This window comes from Eptatretus burgeri, chromosome 13 (assembly GCF_056783735.1).
Source record: "Eptatretus burgeri isolate ZD-2024b chromosome 13, Ebu_testis_v1, whole genome shotgun sequence".
Taxonomy (NCBI): Eukaryota; Metazoa; Chordata; class Myxini; order Myxiniformes; family Myxinidae; genus Eptatretus; species Eptatretus burgeri.
The window spans coordinates 1840588-1858946 of NC_140973.1; the positions used below are offsets into that span (position 1 = coordinate 1840588).

Genomic DNA, 18359 nt, shown 5'->3' on the forward strand with positions numbered 1-18359 from the left:
GGAGCAGCAACATGTGAAAGCTTAAGAACCTGAGGAGCATCTTGATAAATCAAATGATACTCTTAAAGGGCATCCCAAGATACAAATAGTAATGCAACAAGTAAAATTGTTCTCAATGAAAAACAGGAAACTTATTACAGTCGAATCTAGTAAATCATACTATCATTTCAGAAGTGTTTGTTTGTGGCTTTGAACTCTGCGCACTCATGAACCGCTGGACGGAATGGGTTGAAAACTGCTGGTTGTACTCGTGGGGTGCACGAGCAGGTTAGAGGTGGGGGAAAAAATTTATTAAAACTCCCAGGGGTTCAGGATTGTGGAAAACCCCAATTTTCTTCATACGTATACCAGCTGAAGTAGTCAGCCCAGTGAAAGTCAATGAAATATAATAGTAATTACACTTGTATTGTTGACAACAAATCACTTCAACTTCAACATATGATCATCACAAAACATATTACTCAATCCCTCCAAGGGAAAACCCAGGCAATGTATAGGCAACTTACTCACTTTAGGCCTTAACACGGAGGCGTTGATAATTAACCTGGGAAAGCAATGTTTTTAATCACAGATGCTCATCTAAACACGATAATAATTACATGTGTTGCTGAAAAATCACTATAACCCCAACATGCTGTTCCAGCCCGGAGTTCGAGGTTCGCCACGAGGGGAAGCGCTTGAGTACTTCCTTAACAACTGGTCCTGAGGCCACCAGTCGCAGATAACTCCATGGCTCTGTGGGTTAATAATTATCAACCATGAATGCTGATTGGTACTGCCAATCCTGGCAGGGTGTCACTACTTCACATGGTTATCTTACCTTTGGACAACAGTATCAAGGGGGACTTGGGCCTTCGATGCATACTTGTCTTATCTTACTTGATCAGGTGTAGCCGAGCGGAGCTGCCAAGTACGTACCGGCTCACGTGTAGAGTCAATCAGTGGGGTAGAACTTCTTGGCTAACGCTACGTGTGGATTATACTGGATCAATGGATCAGCAGGATTGAACAAAATTGGGTATGTGAAAACAGCACGTTAATACAGCATGTGAAGACTGCCCGGAGATGTCCGTTGGGGGTAGAGAGGGGAGGGAGCTTGTGAGGAGGTAAGTGTATAGGGAGGGGAAGGGAAAGCAGTATGATGTGAAAGGAAGGCAGCATGAGGGGAAGGGAAAGCAACATGAAGGGAAGGGAGCATGATGGGCGGGGAAGGGAAGGCAGCGTGAGGGGCGGAGAAGGGAAGGCAGTGTGAAGTGTGGGAAAGGGAAGGCAACACGAGGGGCGCAGAAGGGAAGGCAATGTGAGGGCTGGGCAAGGGAAGAAAGCATAAGGGGCGGGAAAAGGAAGGCATTGTGAGGCACGTGGAAGGGAAGGCAGCGTGAGGGGCAGAGAAGGGAAGGCATAGTGTATCAGGATGATGTGCTCCGCTGTGTCCCGTGTCGCTCCTCCTCAAGACCAGCCCCGAAAGTAGCCTCCATTAGCACACCAGAGTCTGGAGAGAGATTTCCAAAGACCTCCAGAGCAGAGCTTGTTCGAAGCCACAGACGGGATATTTATACATCCCCAAGCGGGGTGGAGTTCATGTCGCAGCGGGCACGGCCGTTCTGCGTGAAGGCCGGTCCCCACCAACCTCATTCGGAACGTGCCGGACTCATTGGTCACAGACCTCACTGGGATCACTTCCTCTGTGCACCTGCCAGGCCGGAATTGTTTCATTCATCCTCGAGACGGTCGATGGAGTGGAGTTCCAGACTTAACATGGGGGCAGCATGCATCGCTCACAATTGGCAAAACAAATGTCCTGGAAAGTCGCGGATGGTTCCTCAGGCAGCATGATGGTCACCGCCGACAGGGAGCAACAACAGAAATGCCAGCGCAGACTTGCGCTAGACAGCAGTGAGCTTGGTTGGTCGTGGCGCTCCAAGCGGGGGCAAAGCAGTGCCCCGAATAGGTGTGATGGTGGTTGCTGTCATCAATCAAAGGCGACTGGTTGAGATGGTGGATTAAGTAGTGTTCAAGATGGGAATGGCGCTTGGTGGAAGATCGGCATTGAGACGGAAGAGTGTTGGCTGAGGTACTGTGGTTGAAAGGTGGTTGGTGCAATCACGTGGCGTGCAGGTGGCTGTGTCATTTGTGATTGGAGCAGGGTGGTTGAAGTACGGTGGTTGAACAGTGGAGAATCTAGCGAGCTAGCATTGAGATGCGTGCAAGCGATGCAATGTGAGGTTGTATGAGGTGGTTTTAAAATGTATTTGTAATAAAAGTTTGTGCATGATTTTATCCAGGCTGGTGAAGTGATTGTGGTGGTTGTAAAGAGAGTGTGGTTCAGTTAAAGTTGTCATCGCGGTTGAGCTTGGGTGCGCGATTTGAACCGGGTTTCAGTGTGGATTTGCAAACGAGGTGGCACACATGGTGCCTCACTTCTTGGTGGTCATGGCGCATTGCCCCCGATTGTGCTTTTTAAGCAAAAGACAGAAAAACAGGGAGAAAGTGGGGGGGAAAAAAAATTACCTGAACCCTACACAATGCATATCTCTTTGTAACCCACTCAACACAAGGAAAGTATTGTCTGGAACACTCTCTAAGAAAGCCTATCTCCACATCTGCTGTATGGTGGTTGCCATTGCTGGAGGACTGACGGTTCACAGAACCTCAACATACGATCTTCACAACACATATTATTCGATCTCTCCGGGGAAAAAACGCAGGCAGCGCATAAGCACAAGACCTGATTTACGCCTGAACGCAATTATCTGGTTTTATCTGGGCTCAAATATGTTTCATCCAAACATATCCCTCGACCTTCCTCTGGATGAAAGAAGAGGCCATGCAAGGATTGGTCGCACAGTTTCCTGCAAGGTTCGAATACATAAACGAACGAACAAACAAACAAACTTTCTTCTTTACATATTAGATCGCAGAGTGCCCACCGTTGATCTGGATGGGTCGAGTTTGCTCATCACTTGCTGAAAAATGTATAGTCTGTGTTTTGCAAGAAGACTACAGATGTTTCTGTGGTGTGCGCTTAAAAGGTTCCATAAGGTCTAAAGGGTACGTTCCAGTAATAGTTTAAGGGATCAAAAGGGTCTAATCACTGAAATATGTAAAAATGTCTAAAAAGGTCCAAGTGGTCTAAAGCTCAAAATGGTCAAGGGTCCAAGGTGTGTAATATGTCTGAGGCGTGTAAGGGGGTCAAAAATGGTGTTAAGGTTTAAGGGGTTGAAAGGGACTTAAGAGGTGTGAAGGTCTCTCAGTTCTAGGGGTTAAAAGGTTTCAAAGATCTAAATCGTGAAAGGATCTAAAGGTGTCTAAAGTGTCCAAAGGGTCTTTAAGGTAAAAGGGGTCTTATGGTTATTTAGGATCTAATGGGTCTTTAAGGTCTTCAAGCTAATCAGGGTCTTAATGATCCCAGGGGCTTTAAAGGGTCTTATGGGCCTTAAGGGTCTTTGGTTTAATGAGGGTCTTAATGGTCTTTGGGGTCTCAAGGGTCTTCAGGATCTTTGAAGTCTTAAAAGTCTTTGGGGTTCAAAGGGTCTGAGGTCTTCAGAGTTTGGGAGTCTTAAGGGTCTTTGAGGTCTTTATGGGTCTGAAGAGTCTTAAGGTCTTAAAAGGTCTTCAAAGGTCTAAAGGGTTGAAAGGTTGAAAAGGTACATTCCATTAGTACATAATTAAAAGACGTAAGGGTATAACTGCAGGGTATAACTGACATTCAAACAGCACGTAATGAATGGACATATAGCGCAAGGCTTCACGGACAGACGGAGTCTTCAGGGTCTTAGTGGTCCCAAAGATCTTAAAGGGTCTTATGGGTCGTTGGGGATATTCAGGGTTTTACAGGTCTTTGAGGTCAAAAGGGTTTTAGGGGTCCTTGGGGTCTTATGGGCCTTCGGGGATTTTTAAAAAAAGCTGAGGTGGTGGATGAAAATACTCTGAGGGCAATCCCTGAGTCGGACGTGGTCTGTGGGCCAAATGTGGTGGTTGTTGTCCCAGCGGTCTTTGCAAAAAACGTGAACATACAGACAGACGACAAATTCTATTTACTAGTGCACCCGCTCACTGCAGGTTTATAATATTGTTATGGCTTTGGAAAACTCAACCCAGGGGTGAGCATACACAGACACATGGGTGGCCCAGGGATCAGTTATTTCATTGGTCTTTGTATGGATGGTCCTTGGTCCATTGTCAAAGGGCTGATCGGGGGTGGGGGGCATGCATTGGCTAGGCTGTATTTTTCCAGTGTAATGTCTCTCCCCTCACCCTCTGTTGAACAAATAGGTGTTTTGCGTGAAAAAGAGGAGACTGGGGGCTCTCATGACGGCTTTTGGTGCATAAACGGAGCGGTGAGGGCTGCGTTGAAAGTTCAAACAATATGGCGTGGTATTTTCCATAAATGACGTCGTCGATCCACCCCCATTGGCTGCGGACTAATGGGGAAGAGAGCTGATATGAAGAATCAGCAGAAAGGCAGAAGTGAACGTGGAAAGCTCGCACCAGCAGGGACACAAAGAGCTTGCGAGACAATAAGAGGCCATAACAGAATGCAATGCAATTTGTCTGTCAGCGAACGTTCACGCCTTGAAGGATCTTGATGATCGTGAGAGAAGCAGAAGGCAGAAGTGAGCGGGGAAAGCTCGGACGAGCAGGGACAAAAAGAGCTCCTGAGCAGACGGTTGAGAGCGCAGAAAGGCTGAGAGACGCACAACGGCAGAAGCGAACTGGACAAGCTCGCACGCCCAGAAGACGGACAGACTGAGAAACTGAGAAAATGAAATGTACCCCTCTGTTATGTTTGCTGCTTTGATACTTTAAAAATATACTTAACAACAGATCATTGCATGCAGATGGTTATTTTATAAGTTAATAGATATAGTGTGTTAGTTAACTGTGTAACAATATAATCTTTTCTTTATTTTGTTTCATTCGATTGGTCAGTTAAGCTGCTTCGTCTGGTGCCGGTGAGTTGTGCACCAAAAGCATTGCAGAGTCTCATGAACTTTGCTTTCCCATTCAGTTGTAAAGTTGTACAAACATGAAGCTCAATGACTCTGTCTTCCCATTGTCCTCTTATTTCGATTGTAAAGCAGGAGTCTCATCGAACTGCCGAGGTCATGGACCTCTTATTGTTCTGCAAAGCTGTGCAAACCAGATGCCCCACTGGCGTGCTGCAATAAATGCTTATCATTGCCGATGTAATTGAAGGTTTTCTCTGCATGCACGCCCTGAAGCAAGACACGCATTCTTTTCACAGTGCTATCTCGTTTTATTATGCACAAAATTGTTTTTTTTTTTCTCCTTACTTGAAGGATCCTCGTGTGTAGACGAAGCTTTCTTGTAGTCTGGCATTGATTAACCGGTACCATGTGATGCTCTGACCCCTCCAGATTTTTCCCATCATAGAAAAGGCCTTGTTTTCTCGCTCAGAGTCAGAGATCTGCTTGGACTCTTGAAACAAGCTTTTCTCCCACACGTGTGTTTTTATACAACAAATGATCCGTGAGATTATTGAATTTCCACGACACGAGCAACCTGCCGAGGCACGGAGTTATTTGTGCCCGGCGGCCTCAGGACCAGGCATTCAGGAGGGACCCCAAGCGCTTCCCCTCGTGGCAGGCCTCGAACCTCAGATCTGCGACAATATTTTTTACTTCCAGAAAGGGTTTTCCATGAAGCACCAGAATAAGCTACTTACAGACATCAACACGGCATTTGTTTTAGGAGGAAAAACCCTTTGGAGAGGGGGGATATTATTGGTATTAATATTTTTTATTGCGTGTTTTAGTAAGATTACATTGGATGTATCCCACTCCCGATGGTAATACTAAAATACCACAATTCTGGGTGAATTATCTCATGTGAAAGGATGGCTCTTCTCGAGTAATTATTAAGTTCTTACCACCATCTTGCTCTTCCATGAGCCTCACTCCTGCGAAGAAAAAAAAAATCCTGAGATTCCATTAAAATTCATCACACTGGTGGTGTTATAACTGAGGAGCATCGTGCTGCTCATGCAGTGCCCCTGTATATTAGGGCAGGAGTTTGGATTTTGCCTAGTCGGAGTCCTAGCAGGCAACGGCCATCTCTTTTTGAAAGCCAATGTGGAATATTTAATGTCTCTTCGTGAATTTTAACAGGCAGGACACCCATCCTGCTGAAGCATGGCACACCGTTTGATGCAATGCATCACAATATACATTTGGCTTGCGAATTTAACCCAGGCACAACAGCTTTAAAACAAATATGCAACCTCCAAGCTATCCTCTATCTTCACTCAACAGGCCACTGTCCCAAATCCAACACTTCCTGTACCCACCCTGTCCACCAACACAGAACATTCCCTGCAGCGTGTGGACTTCTTCCCTGCCATAGTGGAGAAGTGTTTTTGCTCACCTCGACACCTCTTCCACAACTCACCCCAATGACATAAGTGATAGAATCCTCAGGAACTGTACTTTAGTCCTATTGTACCCTCACTCTGTCTTTCACACATCCTCCTTCGATGGGCAACTTCCTCCATCTTGGAAAGTTGCAAGCATCACTGCTATCAATAAGAAAGGTTAAAAACTTATCTGCTCAATGACAGACCTACTCTCCCCATTATCAGAAAAGTAATGGAAACCTTCTTGTCGATGTCTTCTCTAACTTGCTAATCTCTGACAACCAATTTGGCTTCCGACCTGGTCATTTCACCTTGGGTATGCTACTCCTGCTGCAGCAGTGGATGGATGCCCTGAATCACAAAGCAAGAAGTTAGGGCCGTCTCTCCCGATATATTTTGAGTCTTTGATACCATCACACATCCAGCCTTGATGTCGAAGTTCTCTTCATTTGGTTTTCAAGGCCCCCTGTTCATGTGGTTCCCTGATTTTTTTTCTCTCTGAGTAGAAATAGTGGATGGCTCTTGACGTCGTCTTTTCCCATGATCTGTCCATGCAGGCTGGGGCCCCACAAGGCAACACAGCTTCCGACATACACCGTTCTTGATCCAAATGAATGCTCTATCTGATTCTCTTGAAAACCAAATTTACCATTTTTCCGACGACTCGACCCTGTGCGGAACAATATATCACACAAGTGAAAGGCTGGGTACTGTGGAATCCTTTTTGTCAGAGCTGGACAAGTTAAGCCGCTGGTCAGCAACTTGGTACATGATGTGCAACACAGCAAGTTACACAATATCACGATGTCTCTCCATAGGAATGACAATTAAACGATCCAATCCACTCCTCTGCCAGCCACGGAAAGAGGTGCAGTCCCTGGAAATCCTTTGTTTCATTATCTGCTATAACCCATCATGGGAGGGAGGATCATATCACCAAAGTAGCATCAAAAGCCAGTCACAGTCTGACTATTTGGTGTCGAGCTAAGGCATTCCTGAGCCGCATCGAGCTCATGATAGAGTCCAAGGCTTTCATATTGAGCTTCATGGAGTAATGCTGCCCACTCCCGGCTGATGCCTCTGCTCCCAACCTTGCTCCTCTGGAGACAGTCAAAAACAAGCCTTCCACACCATTGGTATCTCAAGGCAGGAGGTAGATTCCCAAGCACAGTCACTCTCCCATCAGTGGCAGGTTTGTGGACTCTATTTTATACAAGTTTACATCTCGTCTTGCTCCTCTGCCCTCTCCTACCTCTACCCTGCCCAAACCCCCACAGCTTTCATGCACTCCTCTAGAAACTCCTCACCCACTCACCATTCACACCCCCCTAATATTTCAGACTGATTACCCACCTATGTGCATTTGCCCCCTCATTATCCTGATTGTAAAATTGTCTCACTGTGTTTGTTGTCTCATCTTCCTCACTTCAGTCTTTCAAATGTGCTACCAATCACTCTCTAAGTCTTCGACGTACGCTGATTCTTTCCCATTTTGTTCCTGTCTCGGCCATTGTTACTTGTTTGAACGTTATTCCTCCTTTCTTCTTTGTGTATTTCCACCCCAAACCATACCTTTTGGTGAGTGAACCTACTTTCCTTTGCCCTTCATTTCCTACATGAACCGAGACCCTTGTACAAAAAAAAAAACAGAAAAAAAAGTCCTGTCAATCACAGGAAGCAACTCTCTAATAATCTGTGAACTGAAACAGGTCAACTCAGAATTAAAAGGTGCAATTATTGAAGCAGATCCTTGAATTGAACATTATTTAATGGCTCATCATGTAGTGCAACATCTGTGAGCCATGTTGCACATAGCTACAGCGCTCCCCCAAAATTGGTCTTAACAATGATAATAGTACAACGTTCAGCCTCTGCATTCCAAATCACCCTGACCTGTGCCCAGGAACAAGACGTCATAATGGCCATCCCTTGCCTCGACTCGATCCACAGCCAGGCGAGTGACGTGGGAAGGCTCGCGTGTACGGACGAGCAGCGGACGGCCACCCATCGGATGCACGGATTGCGCCATTATGGGATGACTTCTCACGAATGAAAGTGTTGTGTCTGGGTAGTCCTTTGTGGAATGAAAACCCCCAAATCTGGAACTGGGGCACTGGAGAAAGGGATTTGGAATAACAGGTAAAAAAAAAATGGATAAAAATAAATGGAGTGAGGTGAAAAGGGACAGAAAATTCTGGAGATGGATATTTCCTGATAAATGACAAACACAACAATCGTTGAGAGAAAAGTGTACACAGTAGTCAAAAGAAAAGTGATGTTGGAAAAAGTAAAAGAGAAAGGAAGTTGATACGACAGTAAAGATTAGAAAATTGTTTACATATAAACCCAAAGCAAGACAAAGCTCGTCCTCATGATTACTGACGTTCTTTTCTTAACTGCTTGTGCTGAAAAAGCAGCATACATTCAATTTCCTATTCAATTTCTCCCCTCTAATTCAGTGGCGTGCCGGAGGTGTTCAATCCGGCGCACGGGGGCAAAACATAATTTTGCGCCTCCCCCACCACCCCCTCCCACCTACCTCTCCCAAATCCCCAACCTCACTCACCATAGACCTAGGTAATCTAGGATCTTCACATGAAAATTTCAATGAACTGACGATTGACCACTCCACTCAATGCAGAATGCCAAAACAAAGATGAAAGGAACATGAAATGTCAGTTCAAATATTTGTTCAATTCAGAGTTCAAGTGGATAATCCCCCGTTCTGCATGCCAGATGCCCGCATGATGCACCGATGTAGCAAATCTGCCGCCGAGAAACCGCGACTCGAGAAGGTTCATGATCACACGGTTCACTTTTACCAGGACACTGTGACTGGAGTTGGGTTCATGATCACGTGCATCACGTGCCAGCACTGGTACCTCACTAGTGATGAATTTTAATCAATCTAACACTGAAAAACAAGGGATTTCCCGAGGCATGATATTTATGCTCATATACTAATATTTGAAGTCACATTATCACGCATAACACAAACGTCTTAATGATCCATAATTTTTATGAGAATGTAGTGTACTCTTCATCGATGCCAACTTGTGAGTACTTTTACATCATGAACTTTGTTCCATTTACTTGTCCAACCAATGGCAGTAGTGTCGGTGTGTTTTGTTTTTATCTGGTTTTGAACCAATCAGTTTGCCCCCACGCTACAAGCTGGCTCTATGACCACTCACTTTAGGGATGAGCGGAGAGGGAGGCTTTAACGGGAGAGTGACGACGCTTTCCTGCCTGGCGGCTCACTTTTTACCTTTGTGGAAATGACTCACGGATTTGACTTTCACTGGAGTTAAACTAAAGTTCACTGAAATTAAAGTAAAGTTCACTGGAGTTAAACTAAAGTTCACTGGAACTAAACTAAAGTTCACTGGAGTTAAACTAAAGTTCACTGGAATTAAACTGAAGTTCACTGAAATTAAAGTAAAGTTCACTGGAGTTCAACTGTGCTTACGGCCCTCTCTTCAACGATGCATTTGCTCTCTACACCATGCAGAGCTTGGTACCAGGTGTCTTGTTTACCAGGCACTAGCTTCAGTGATCTTCACTCCTTTCAACGACACAACTGTTATCATCGAACCCCTTTTAGGGAGCAGCTTATTCTTACAGACACTAGTCATTTATGACACCCGAGTCACCGAGTGGATCGTATTATTTTGTGGACACGGCGCCGAATTGCCTCACTTGTGATATGCCATTTCTTGCTTTTTGTTGAACTTGTGACTGTATTCACCCGCACTCAAACTTAACAGCTTATGGGACACCGCTCAGACCGGACAAAGTCATCAACCTTTAGCGGTGACGAGAAGTCGCTAAGTCGATTTTCTACAAAAATAGCTGAATTCTGGGCGAACTTGTTAAACTGGTTGTGAATTAATCCCCTTCCTCCCCCCTCCCTGGAACCTGACGCCTGGGGGCAAATTCCCCCTCTGCGCCCCCCACAATACGCCGTGGCTCCCATCATAGAACTCAAACATTTATAGTGTTAAACTATACATGTTCTTACTCTATAAGTCGTTATGATAATTCTCAAGCAAGCTCTAATATCCCCTTTTTCTTTGAACTGTTTATCTCTACATCAATTATTGATGATACGTACAGTTCCAGGTCGAGGGTAGGGAACCTTCCCTTGGTAGTTCACCCACTGAAAAGCTGGGCCCTCCTTGTGAGCAAATGGTCCAAGAAATGCCCGACGGATGTCAGCCATGCTGTACATGCAGACTGCTGACCCCTTGAATATCGGACTGTGGGCAACAAAGAAACCAGACTGGTCAAACTGAAGGCAGAGCTTTGGGGAAACGGGCATTGGGTTGGAGTGAAATGAATGAGCAATTGGTTTTCAGAATGTAGAGGAATACCGAAACACACATTCAATTTTCATATTGTTTTTGTGCATGCTCAATAGACTTTTATTAATTACTAGTGGGGTATGCTTTCACATTGTAAGCAATAACGGACCGTGCTTCCCCATTATCTGGGGTCGCGCATCTGCAGTGAGCACAACAAGGCTGCACCTATTTTCGGATATTTTCATTTTGGGATATGCTTTCCAACAGTTCTGTGATTATTCCTGGTGGACAGACTTCGACGTCCGTCGGCACGCGAAATTTCAGCTTTCTACGTCACCCAGAAGGTACCGAACATTAATATTAATCAGTCAGTGACTCAGTCAGTGAGTGGTTAGAATATATATATTAGATGCATTGTCAAGAGTATTACAAACAATACAAGATGTTTTCTTGTCATTGGATTACTTTATTTTGTTTGCTATTTCCTTTTGCCCCGAGACCTGCATCAAGCACACGCGCGCACGCATGCACACTATGTACTAGTAAGTACTTTCAAAAGTTGTTTTATTTGAAGTTATAATCTTAACTTAAAAGCAATTTACTGATTTCCCAACTGCCTGGATCATCAGCTGGGCACCGTTTTTCGTCGAGGTTTCGATCCTTTCAGCCCAAAACCTCTTCAAATGGCGGATCCATAACCCCGGTCGCAGGTCCACATCAGTAGATTACTCAACATCAACGGACCTACAACCTCAAAGTTGTGTCCAGACATTCAGTCAACACAGCAATGCTATATCCTTATACAAACTCATGTAATTATTACTTTTATTTAAAGTATTATTACATATGACTAACTTTAATCATACACCACTTCAAATGAAAATAATTTAAGTGATAAACACTTTACCTTGCAGACATGTCCATTACACAGCACCTCCATCTAACCATAGACATTTATGTTCTCTTCTTACCTGCTTGTGCTGAAAGCAGCATACACCAATGGATTCTTCGGATCTCGCGTCTTCAGGAGAAACACGTCCTCTGGAAAATACATTTTATAACACAAAAAGTATCAACGTAAACAATATTAGTTTATGTCAAACTGTAAACTGTGTGCATGAAATAGAAGCGTCATCTGAATATAATCATTTCGGTATATATATATATATATATATATATATATATATATATATATATATATATATATATATATATATATATATATATATATATATATATATATATATATATATATATATATATATATATATATATATATATATATATATATATATATATATATATATATATATATATATATATATATATATATATTCGGTATATATATATAAGCCTGGTGTTGGCGCAGTGGTAAAGGCAGCGGCTTGGGATCCAAGAGGTCCTGAGTTCAAGCCCCGTTGGGCCACTGAATTAATACACCAGGGGGTTGACTCAGCCTGTCATCCTTCCGAGGTCGGCGAAATGAGTACCAGTGTACTGGGCCGGTGTATACCCCGGTTAAAATAGGTGTACCATATCCCTGTGTTGTAAGAGGTGACCAGGGTTGCGTCAGGAAGGGCATCCGGCGTAAGACAGGTGCCAAATCACGATGCTGATCATTCGGATGATCCGCTGTGGCGACCCCTAACGGGAGCAGCTGAAAGAAGAAGAAGAAGAAGATATATATATATTGGGTGGTCGCGAGACTACCCTTATTCTCAGTTTTTCCATCTGTCTGTATGTTTGTATGTAATGGATAGCTCTGGAGGCCAGAGGAGTGAACCGATTTTTATGAAACTTGACAGGTAGGTTTACACCAGGATCTAGTTGTATGCTTTTGAGCACCGTTGCTATGGACACCACCGTTGCCTAGCAACGGGACTTTGAAATTTTTGAAAAATCCAAAAAAATCTATTTTTTTGAAAATCAAAAATCTGCTTCCGCGCTTTTATGCGCACTATAATCAACCTCTTTGTCAAAAATTTTCAGCCCGATCCGTCAAAACTGTATGACTAGTATGCAATTATGTAGCGACCACCCATGTCGCCTACCGGCTTGTTTATATATATATACAGTATATACATATATATATATATATATATATATATATATATATATATATATATATATATATATATATATATATATATATATATGTTGGGTCGCTGAAATAGGTGACCCTTATTGTCAGTAATTCTGTCTGTTTGTTTGGATGTTTGTTCGTTTGTCATCAACATAATTGGTAGTAAACGTGGGCCGATTTTGACCAAACTCGGGTGGTAGGTACATCTTATGACCGAGTGCTTTGGAAATTGTGATGGTTGCTAGGGACGCTTTGGTTCCCCAGCAACAGCCGAAAAACCTTCAAAATCGGTACCGTTCACGCGAAATAAATTCTGAAAGCCATTATCCCACGTAGGGTTATGAAATTTGGCATGCATCATCTACAGGTGATGCTCTATCAAATATATTCCGTTTTTTGTGATATATGGAATAGTTTACCACAGCGCCCCCTACAAATGGGGTATGCCCGAAAATTGGTGAAAATTTAAGGCCCCCTAGCGACCAGTTGAGTGCATCGATCCGAATGAAACTTTGCAGGTTCATAGCACGCAATGAGTGCTACAACTTTGCTTCAGGACATATTGACCGATATTGCTTAGGTCAGGGGTCAAAGGGCAAAAATCGATAATATGCGAGAGCTGGAGGTGCCTTCGCGCCAAATGCTACTCCTCCTAGGGTTATGGTCGGATGGTCATGAAAATTCACACTAATCATCTGGAATGCATTGTGCACAAACGAACGAGCCGGATTTTCGATTTATATCTGTTCACCCACAGCACCCCCTTGAACTTTGGGGATTTCCAATATCAAACGGAATTTTTGGTACTTTTCATTCAAATTGATACCGAATAGTTATCAGTCGATGGAATTCGATGAGATTTGGTATGCATAATCTTTAGGTGATTCTCTATCCGCTATATGACATCCGTTTTTTTCAATATCTTATAGTTTCCAAATGGTAACCCTCTCAACTTGGGTGTCTGAGGGCCATTGAGCATTCCCGCTGAAAATTCAAAGTACACTAGCTCCAAGACGGTTGAACCGAATCGAATGAATCTTTACATGTTTATAGACCGTAGTGAGTACTACAACTTTGCTCATTTGCAAAATGACCTATCTTGAGTAGGTCAGGGGTCAAAGGTCAATGAGTGCATTTTTCGGGCAAAATGACCATTCAAATCCCCCTTGCTCCTACACGGGTTAACCGATACGAATGAAAGTTCATAGGTACAGAGTACTCAATGGGTACTACAACTTTGCTTCAAGACATATTGACCGATCTCGGCTAAGTCAGGGGTCAAACGTCAATGCGTGCATTGTTCGGGCAAAATGACCATTCAAAGCCCCCTTGCTCATACACGGGTTAACCGATTCGATTGCAATTTCGTAAGTACTTAGTACTAGATTAACTCAGATCAGGGGTCAAAGGTCATCGGATGCTCGGCGACCCATGGCCGCCTACCGGCTTGTGTGTGTGTATATATATATATATATATATATATATATATATATATATATATATATATATATATATATATATATATACATAAAAATATATATATGTATATATATATATATATATATATATATATATATGTATATATATATATATATATATATATATATATATATATATATATTGTTACGGAAATGGCCCTTACTGGACTACTAAATAGAGGATTAGCTCAGATCCCCCATTAAATGCCTGTTTAGCTAGGTTGTGTGGTAAAAGGGACGTTATATGTGTGTCGGGAGGTGTAAGAGACTGTTTTTATGTTCGTACAGTGGTGGTGAAACGAGAGATCCCTATTATTCCTACCCCATCCTGGGATAGGCCCCTCCCAGTCGGCTGAGGGGATGTGGCCTGGAGAGAGGGTGTGGCTAGAGGGAGGAAGTGATGCGAAGGGGAAAGAGTTTTGCCGGTTTCGCTGAGAGAGGCGGGCTTGTGTCTCGAAGCGAGCAAACAAGAAAGGAAACGAAGGCTTTGTAAAGAGAGGGCTCGTGTCTCGAGGCGAGCAAACGAGAGAGGAAACGAAGGCTTCATAAAAAGAGTGCTCGTGTCTCGAAGCGAGCAAGCGAGAGAGGAAACGAAGGCTTCGTAAAAAGAGTGCTCGTGTCTCGAAGCAAGCAAACGAGAGAAGAAACGAAGGCTTCGTAAAAAGGTTTGGTGTGTGGAAACAGTCGCTCTTGAGGTGCGCACGTGTTTTGGAAGCGAGCAAACGAAGGAGGGACGGTGTGGAATCTGCCGGTACAAAAACGGCGGTCAGCTTTGAGAGGCTGCCTGCACGTGGCGTCGACGATCGACTCGTATGGGGAGGTGATCGACAGGTTCGGCTTGCGTCTGGCCGCGGAGCCTCCGTACTTACTCACCTCACGGCTCGACACGTTTGTCGATCCGCCCGCGGAGCTCGGCCTCTCTACTTGGGCCTTGTCTGGAGAACGGGCCAAGCCTGGATTTGTATGCTGGACTGTGAGAGAGATCAGCTGAGGCCTATCATCGACATTGCACGGGGCCGGAACGCGCTGAGGAGGGCGTGCGCACGCGGTGACTTGAGAAGGAAGAGTACGGCGCCGCCATCTTGCCACGCGGCGCGTTCGAGTGGGAGCTCAATCCGTGGACATCCGCCTGTTGTGAGCGACATTCGTGCCCTTGACACTGTCCTCTCGTCCATGAAACCTCACGAAGTACTCTGTCTTGTCTTGCATGCATGCTGTTTGTCTATCTGTCTTTGTCTGCACGTTGTTTAAGGCATATTTCGGTAGCGACCCCCTCGAAACCTGTAGGCCGTGGTTCCTAGTTAAGAACGGGTTGAGGATTGTTGATAAAAACATTGTCGTGAATTTTGCTTGTGTTGTGATCCCCGATGTTCCCCAATAAATCTGGTTAATTCGTATGAAGTTGCCGCTATGGATCAATTCGTGTCGTGTCGAAGAACGATCCATTCGATTGGCATCGAACACCAAAAATGGTTACAGACTGGCAGAAAACGCTCGGCATCTGACAAAACCAGTCTGTTACCAGGGGTTCTATTTCCCCAACTGGTAAGGTTCAGGATTACGTTGGTATCGCGATTGAAGGTGCGTGACCCGAGGCCTGTGCTGAGCTGGCCGGCGTTATAAATCCTGGGTTGAGAATCCCTCCGTCGCTGAATCTTCAACAATATATATATATATATATATATATATATATATATATATATATATATATATATATATATATATATATATATATATATATATATATATATATATATATATATATATGTATATATATATATATATATATGTATATATATATATATATATATATATATGTATATATATATGTATATATATATATATATATGTATATATATATATATGTATATATATATGTATATATATATATATATGTATATATATATGTATATATATGTATATATATATATATATATATTGGTTCCGACCAATTGGTCGTAAGTCGAACAACATATATTTTACATACAGTACAAAAAAAAAAAAATTTTTTTTGGGGCCACTTTACGTGGTCATAAAGTGGTTGTAAAGTCGAACAGTCGTAAGTTGCATCGGTCGTAAATCGAAGACTACATGTGTATATATATGTATATATATATATATATATAAATATATATATATATATATAAATATGTATATATATATATATATATATATATATATATATATGTATATATGTATATATATATATATATGTATATATATATATATATATATATATATATATATATATATATATATATATATATATATATATATATATATATATATATATATATATATATATATATATATATATATATACATATATATGAGCCTGGTGTTGGCGCAGTGGTTAGGGCAGCGGCTTGGGATCCAAAAGGTCCTGAGTTCAAGCCCCGTTGGGCCACTGAATTAATACACCAGGGGGTTGACTCAGCCTGTCATCCTTCCGAGGTCGGCAAAATGAGTACCAGTGTACTGGGCCGGTGTATACCCCGGTTCAAATAGGTGTACCATATCCCTGTAAGAGGCGACCAGGGTTGCGTCAGGAAGGGCATCCGGCGTAAAACATGTGTCAAATCACTATGCGGATCATACGGATGATCCGCTGTGGCGACCCTGAACGGGAGCAGCCGAAAGAAGAAGAAATATATATATATATATATATATATATATATATATATATATATATATATATATATATATATATATATATATATATATATATAGACCACAAGGGGAAAACCAGAGATGTCAGGATAAGTCAATTTTGAAGAAACTGAAAAACAAAGTTTCAAGACTTTGGTGGACTGTTTAATAACTGTCATATAGATTTCTTTTCCAGTAAAAGGAAGAGCGATCATTGGCCGATCAAATTAAGCATGTAGCATTTGCCAAGCTTCTGTGTTATTTAATTTAAGAGCAAAGAATGAATCAATCTTGCAAACTGACATCACTGGTTATTCCCTTGTTTAATAATTGCCATGCAATTTTAATCCAGGATGTGTAGCAAATTCATGCTTGTTGGTTATTAGCATACATTACATGACTTTGGTGATCACAGATTATATTTTTCAACATTAAACGGTCATTGTTTTTTTGTTTGATTGGTGTTCAACGCCATACTCAAGGGTATTTCGCTTATATGACGACGGATTCTCCATTTCTTACTCCGTACTACTAAATATGATGGAAAACCGGGAGGAAACCAAGTCTAAACCACCCCCGCGATAGCCGAAATCACCTCATGTGACTCCCTCATATACCTAAGCAGGTTGATTGGGCGCTGGGTACATCGAATGAAGATGGGTACTCAGATGCGCTAACCATTAAGCCACGGCATGGGTCCCATAAAAGTCACAATAAAGGTTTGACCAGGCTTGAACCACGATATGCACCAACTACGGAGCCCATGATATAACCAAATAGACCATTGTTGTGCTCAGAGTTTATGTTGTGATAGTTTTACAACCTTTTATAACTTAGTTTCTCAACTCTGAATATTATGATGGAACAGTTAACATGAATGACGCAGAAAGCCAATCTTATCTGAGTGAAAACTTTCATTTTAATACTTTGCAGAACATAAAAACTGTGATCAAAAATAATAGATCCATGATATAACCAAATAGGCCATTGTAGTGCTCAGAGTTTATGCTGTGAAAGTTTTACAACCTTTCATTTTTTAGTTTCTCAACTCTGAATATTATGCTGGAACAGTTAACATGAAGGAAAGGGAGATAACCAGGAGAAAAGTACTGACAACTCTGGGTTTCTTCTTGTTCAGCTTTGACAACACTTGTTTTTTCATTGCACGGCTAAACTTTATACCATATAAATTATGTGACACCCCTGGTTATTTGTTAAAGTAATATTGTGAGAGGAAACCTTATGTTGCCAACTATTGCCAGGTGCAATAACCTTTAAATTTATAAAAAGTGACATCACCGGTTTTCCCCTTGTGGTCTTCATATATATATATATATATATGAATCATGAAAAAAGGTGTTTGTTTGACTTCTGTCCACTCCTAAACCGCTGGACAGAATAAGTTGAAATGTGGTGGTTGTACTGCGGGAAGGGGTTGGGACGGAGTGGAGTGGAAAGGGGGGGGGGGT

At 42.5% G+C, this 18359-nt stretch overlaps 1 protein-coding gene and 1 long non-coding RNA gene across 8 annotated transcripts in view; one reads left to right on the forward strand and one right to left on the reverse strand.

Moving 5' to 3' along the window:
* LOC147013669 (uncharacterized) overlaps positions 1 to 5752 on the forward strand; it is a 37504-nt gene extending 31752 nt beyond the window's left edge. The window contains exon 3 of the long non-coding RNA XR_015050476.1: positions 4276 to 5752. This is a non-coding gene — a long non-coding RNA (uncharacterized LOC147013669). The remainder of the gene's footprint in view (positions 1 to 4275) is intronic.
* Positions 1 to 18359, reverse strand: part of LOC147013670 (semaphorin-3A-like) — a 138057-nt gene that overhangs the window by 18930 nt on the left and 100768 nt on the right. For all 7 annotated transcript variants that reach the window (XM_085850791.1, XM_085850788.1, XM_085850785.1 and 4 more), the window contains 3 exons: positions 11652 to 11721; positions 10491 to 10635; positions 8270 to 8489 (listed from right to left, as the gene is read on the reverse strand). In XM_085850791.1, the coding sequence (XP_085706917.1) occupies positions 8270 to 8489; positions 10491 to 10635; positions 11652 to 11721 (435 nt within the window). The remainder of the gene's footprint in view (positions 1 to 8269; positions 8490 to 10490; positions 10636 to 11651; positions 11722 to 18359) is intronic.